At 40.9% G+C, this 5,303-nt stretch overlaps 1 protein-coding gene and 2 non-coding genes across 3 annotated transcripts; 2 read left to right on the top strand and 1 right to left on the bottom strand.

The window, feature by feature from the left end:
* Window positions 1-289: 289 nt before the first annotated feature.
* On the top strand, window positions 290-379 carry LOC126633653 (small nucleolar RNA snoR8a). The gene has a single exon (XR_007627131.1). It is a non-coding gene; the product is annotated as a small nucleolar RNA snoR8a (small nucleolar RNA).
* Window positions 380-794: 415 nt separating this feature from the next.
* Window positions 795-889, top strand: LOC126633640 (small nucleolar RNA R24). Its single transcript, XR_007627120.1, has one exon. It is a non-coding gene; the product is annotated as a small nucleolar RNA R24 (small nucleolar RNA).
* A 1,009-nt stretch (window positions 890-1,898) lies between these two features.
* LOC126633550 (growth-regulating factor 1-like) lies at window positions 1,899-4,980 on the bottom strand. Its single transcript, XM_050304199.1, has 4 exons — window positions 4,495-4,980; window positions 3,742-3,975; window positions 3,234-3,606; window positions 1,899-2,792 (listed from the first exon to the last, which is right to left on the bottom strand). Exons 1-4 carry the CDS (start codon window positions 4,847-4,849, stop codon window positions 1,991-1,993), a joined length of 1,764 nt encoding a protein of 587 aa, XP_050160156.1. The 5' UTR covers window positions 4,850-4,980; the 3' UTR covers window positions 1,899-1,990.
* Between the last annotated feature and the right edge of the window lie 323 nt (window positions 4,981-5,303).

Below are 5,303 nucleotides of genomic sequence, written 5' to 3'. Positions count from 1 at the left end.
GAAACAAATACGACAACACCCCAACCGTCGTTTTCGTCTCGATTAAAGTGGCGCCCCTCGCGCTAGGGTTTTCGGGCTTTCCCTCACCAACATCCCTATAAAAGTACGAAACTGGTGAGAAAATCAGCAATCGCAGCCGCGTTCTGTTTCCTCTCAGTTTTCAGAAACCAAAATTTTCAGAAGCTGTTCTTCGATTCGTTTTCAAACTCTGCAAACTGTTTTCTGGTGATTCGTTTGATGCTTGTGAAGATGTTTTCGGATTTGAGTTTTTGAAAAAAAAATGGGTAGTTTGGTTGCGGTGATTATAAAAATTCCTCGTTCTGAATTTGCCATAGCCATGGCTTGACAGACACCTATACACCCATAGAATATGAGCTCCAATCACCCATCAATTTCAATTTCCTTAATTTTTTTTTTTCAATTTTAATATTTTCTGTTTTTATTTTTTGGTATATTGGCTGTGATTTTCTCAGCCGCGTTCTGCAATTTTTGGCACCGTTTCGGAAAGCGGCTTGATAAAATTCCGGCGGTTCCTTGTCAAGCCGCTCACCGGCGGCGGTGCCAAAAATTGCAGGACTGTCATTGTTTGGGATCCAGCCTTTTTTAAATTCTTTTATTCGGGGTTTAGGGTTTGTGGAAAAGATTATCAGGATTAAAAGCCCTAATTGACATAAAAAAAATCCAGAAAGTGTGGTTACGCACGTGACATTAGCTTCAACTGATCAATTGTAAAATGTGATATGTATAATTATGATTGGTAAACCCAAAATGAACGATGAAATGGATGGGTAGAGAGAGCAGTGATGAGCAGCTAACACGTAAGAAAATGTCCCGATTTGTTTGGGAATTTTCGATGAAATACAATTGTTACGCTTGGCTTCTGAGCACTCAACTTTTGGTTACCAAAAATTGTCTGGTTCTGATCGCCTCGACCCTAAGGTATCGTTTGGTATGCATCGTTTGGTATGCAGACGGAATGGGACGGGATAGGATAGGACAGGACTGGGATGAAACAAGGAGGAAGAAAGGAGAAGGAAATGTTATAATTTTGTGTTACACAGATGTGGAACGAGTCGTTCAAGGGGTGAGGCGGAACGAAAATTTACCTAAAATTCGTCCCATGAAACAGGACGTTCCACACCCGTTTTAGGCGCACCAAACGTGGGACGGAATGCCTCATCCTACTCTGTTCTGTCCCGTCCCACGTACCAAACGGTACCTAAAGTTACGAGGTTCTTTTGTCGAGTTTTGGGTTTCTTTGGAGTGTGGAAGACGATGAAGATGGATCGAGTTTCTTTCGTAATTATCATTCAAATTGTTCCGGTATCCATTTGAAAAGATTAACGGAAAGGAAGAACTTGCTTCAAAGTTTACCTCTTTGTGCAAACTTTAATCCCACATTACCATAATTTAACAACACAAAAAGCAGAGAATGTACAAATATTCTTTTGACATCTCGAGTTGGGTAAGTGAAAATTAGTTTCTGATTACTCAATGGGCATCTTGTATTTCATACAAATTAGATTGAAATTCAAGAATCATTAATCGATTAATAGGTAATAGGTTCCAGTTTGTTCGATTCGGACAAAAAAAGATTGCAGTGAGTTTGATAATGATCGAGTAGTAGCATAGTAGCATAGGAACCGAAGAAAGTAGACATAAAAAGATTGGAACCTAAGGCCAAGGGCAGACAGGAACCCTATCATCAACCAAGAAAAGCCGGCGAGCAAAGCCACGACTTTCTTGAGCGGTGAAATAGATCGAACCCTTGACCTATCTTAATGCTGACTAATTTCGTTTGAAGCTTAATATATATCAACCAAAGGAGCCTTAATTTCAGAAGTAGTAAGGAAGCCAACAACCACAGAGGAACACATACTAAAATTTAAGTACACGAGTAAATAAAAAGAGACTAATTAGAAAACCTCACAAGTAATATTTTTCTTGGTAGTACACAGATAAAAACTCATTCTTTTTATTCTTCCTTGACCTACAAGGCAGGCAAGGAGGAAGAGTTGAACATATTGGACCCAAGGAGGTCGTTGCAAAGGCTAAACCCTTCATGGCTTCTATTATTTTTCTCTGCTCTTGGACTGCTCCCTGCACTGCTATTCGACAGAGACCCAAACGCCGTCTTCTGTAGAACCCCAGTCGGAGATGACCCTAAAGGCGAAGGGCTATTGTTATTGTTGTCCCAGCTGCCCCCAGTCATCAGATTAAGGACTGAAGAGTTGTTCTTGTATTCTGCTGCACCGTTGCTGCTGTTGGGATTGTGCAGAACTTCCCCTAGAGGACCGCCAAGTGAAGTCTCCCAAGCCGTTGGAATCCAATTTGCTTGCTTGATGTTGTTCTGTTCACTGAGGGCGTGACTGCTGCCTGCTCCCAATCCCATTGAGGCAGGGGACTCTAGTTCCCTTGAGAGATGGAGCGGTGAGAGAGTCTCATTGCTTGTGGAGGAAGCTATGGGGATCGAAATTGATAATTGGGTTCTGTCCGATTGCATGTCGAGTTGGTTAGGCCATGAAACAGGTTGGCAGTCGGATTGAGTTTTAGGGCAGTCGTCGATGAAGTGGCGAAGGGAATGGTGTTGTGAATTTGTTTCTGCAGGGTATGACGTTTTCTGTGAAGGGTTTAGGAGGGAGTCAGAGAGGACAAGCCCGAACTCTGTTCTTGGGGACTCTTCATGTCCGGTTTGCTGTTTCTGTGTCGAGAATGGGCTTTCTTTCGACAGCATGGAGAGGCCCATGGTGCGTTGAATTCTATCGCCCGCATTCTCTTTGTTCATGAACATCCTGCAAAGACAAATCAACACAAAACAGATACAAACCCGTAAGAACCACCAATACGAATCATACAGTTAATTAACATTGTCGAAACTGTGTAGATTCTAGTAACTTCAGCTAGTCAAAGAGAACTGACCAACATCATCAGATTCTGTGATTCTTTAGACTGTACAAGCAACAGAAATGATTTCAACACACATTTTTTCTTATGCACTACTCTTCTCATTTTCCCATGATTCTCTTTTTCGCTTATTCAATCGATCGGCTAATGAAAAAGTGAGGAGTGCAATGAGAGGAAAATGGAAGTGCGGAAATCTTTTTTTTTTAAGTAATAAATGTGGTACTACTACTATGCAAAGTTTGAATACTAGCTGTAAGTCTCAAAAGGAATAAATGCTGAAAACATAAGAAATTGAGGACCAGTGAGTGAGTCTAAACTTTTTATTTCACCTGCTCATCTGAGTGGTTGCTGCAGAAGAATTAGATGCAGCAGGCTGCTGCAAGCTCTTGAGCTGCTGGTTGGCAACAGCAAGGCTGCTGCCACCACCGCCACCGGGAATGGACACTACGGATGTTGATGGCGAAGAAGCCAAAGGCTGCTTTGAGGTGGTGGTGGTGGTGGTGGTGGTTCTGGTGTGGCCGGTGTGGCCTTCCACAGGCTTTCTTGAACGGTGGCGGCCTCTGTTCATGTGCCGCTCACAATACTTTTGGTCAGGAACGGCATCTCTCCAGCACCGCCATTTCTTGCCGTCGGTCCTACGACACCTTCCCGGCTCAGGATCAGTGTTGTTGGAGAATCCCAAATGGATAGAACCCCATCCCACTGCACGTACACAACCCCCGATGGGTGAAAAACTTAGAATGCAAGAAAGGGCACGAATATTGTACAATCAAAGCATGCATCTAGAAAAAAGGGTGCGCGGAAACCATTTTCCTTTACGTAAAATGAAGAAATTACATGAATTGGGCCTGAGAAGTCCGTTCGGGAACGTCGAAAATCCAGCAGAATCAAGAGCCTTCTTGATTGGGAAGAGCAAATTGGATGGAATAGGCATATTTGCAGTGATGTATTTGTAGATCAAGGCCTGGTGTTCTAGCTCCATCCATTGGGATGGCGTGAAAGGTCCTCTGCCTCCTGCTAAACTCCAATGCATGGCAGCTCCTCCATTACTCACACTCCCAGTATTTTGCCCTGAAACACAACCACAAATCAGAAAACCAAAAATAAAATTAAGAAAACTAAAAACCCCAAGAACAAATATTTTCAGAAATCCAAAATAAACTATTTAAGTTTTGTTTATTTCCCAGTAACCGTCGCACTGAATTTTTTTTATTTTTAAAAAAAGGTATGGCAGAATATGCCTAAAAATTAAACCGTGTCTTCAGCATTTATGGAAGCTACAAAATCATGAATTTCTTCTTTTTGCTAGAAGAAGATAGAATAAAAAGGAAAAAGAAAAGGAAATCAGAACCAATCAAAGAATAGGTATTTGCTATTTTTTAGTGCTTGACAAGACTCAACAGTAATTTCCATGAAAAGACCTCCCACCAAAGTTTTCCTGGGGAACCAAAGCAAACTATATATTTTTTTTTTTGGTAAACATTTACCCAACCCTCCATGCAGATGCAACTTTTTTATTTTAAATCGAAACAACGCAGTGCTGAATCAATCGTAACTGTAATTAAACATGATTACGAATTAATCAATTACCTGCAGGACTTGTATTGTAAGCAGATAATGCTTGATGAAAGTAAGGCATTGTGGCATTCTTTTCAACCAAGATAGATTCTGAATTGGGAGAATGAGAGAAGCTCAGTAACTGCTGCTGCTGGTGTTGCTGTTGCGTTGCTTTGGAAGCTGAAAAATCATCAGTCTTTGCAAGTTTAGAGCTCTTCCAATCCTCCCCCTCGTCGGCAGATCTTCCCTGCCTGTGAGACCCAGATCCGAACAACCACTTATGCTTCGCTGCCTCCTGATCTGCTGCCGATGAAGTAGCAGCAAAAGGAAAACCAGAATCTGAAAAACAACCCCCCAACCCATCAAAACCCACCACCCCAAAATCCATATAGAACACGAAAAAATCAGAGAGGTTTAAGAAAAATGCAGCATTTGGGTTTTCATTTGCCTACAAAAAAGATGCAATCTTTAGCCTTTAAGGAGTTGTAGAGAGAGAGGGGGGGGTGCATTTTAATAGCTATCAGCATTTGGTTAAGCAAGTTGATATTTTGAGGTAAAGATTAAATTATTTGGGTGGGGGCCGATGCTTGTCATAACTTACATATGTCAATGGTACGCCCGTAATACGATTTGATTATTTATACAAATAGAGGAGAATTTTTGAAATGTTCTTCTACTTGTATACACGATTTGGTATACAAAATATCATATATAAGTGATTGGATACTTAAAAATAAAATTTCAAATCACTTAGATTATGATACTTAGTGTATCTAACTGTTTTTTGATACATTAAAAAATTTCTCCCTAAGAATTCAATTAGCTAATTAATATTTTTATTT

Source organism: Malus sylvestris, chromosome 8 (assembly GCF_916048215.2).
Source record: "Malus sylvestris chromosome 8, drMalSylv7.2, whole genome shotgun sequence".
Taxonomy (NCBI): domain Eukaryota; kingdom Viridiplantae; phylum Streptophyta; class Magnoliopsida; order Rosales; family Rosaceae; genus Malus; species Malus sylvestris.
The sequence above is the reverse complement of the archived record's forward strand: the minus strand, read 5'-3'. Positions and strand labels throughout refer to the sequence as shown.

Bases quoted from the DNA above. Each gene is read 5' to 3' on its own strand.
- LOC126633550 (XM_050304199.1), bottom strand. From the start codon at position 4,849: ATGGATTTTGGGGTGGTGGGTTTTGATGGGTTGGGGGGTTGTTTTTCA. The intron at 3,976-4,494 runs GTAATTGATTAA...GTTGTGTTTCAG, and splicing joins TTACAATACAAGTCCTGCAG to GGCAAAATACTGGGAGTGTG. The intron at 2,793-3,233 runs GTGAAATAAAAA...TTGTCTTTGCAG, and splicing joins GCAACCACTCAGATGAGCAG to GATGTTCATGAACAAAGAGA.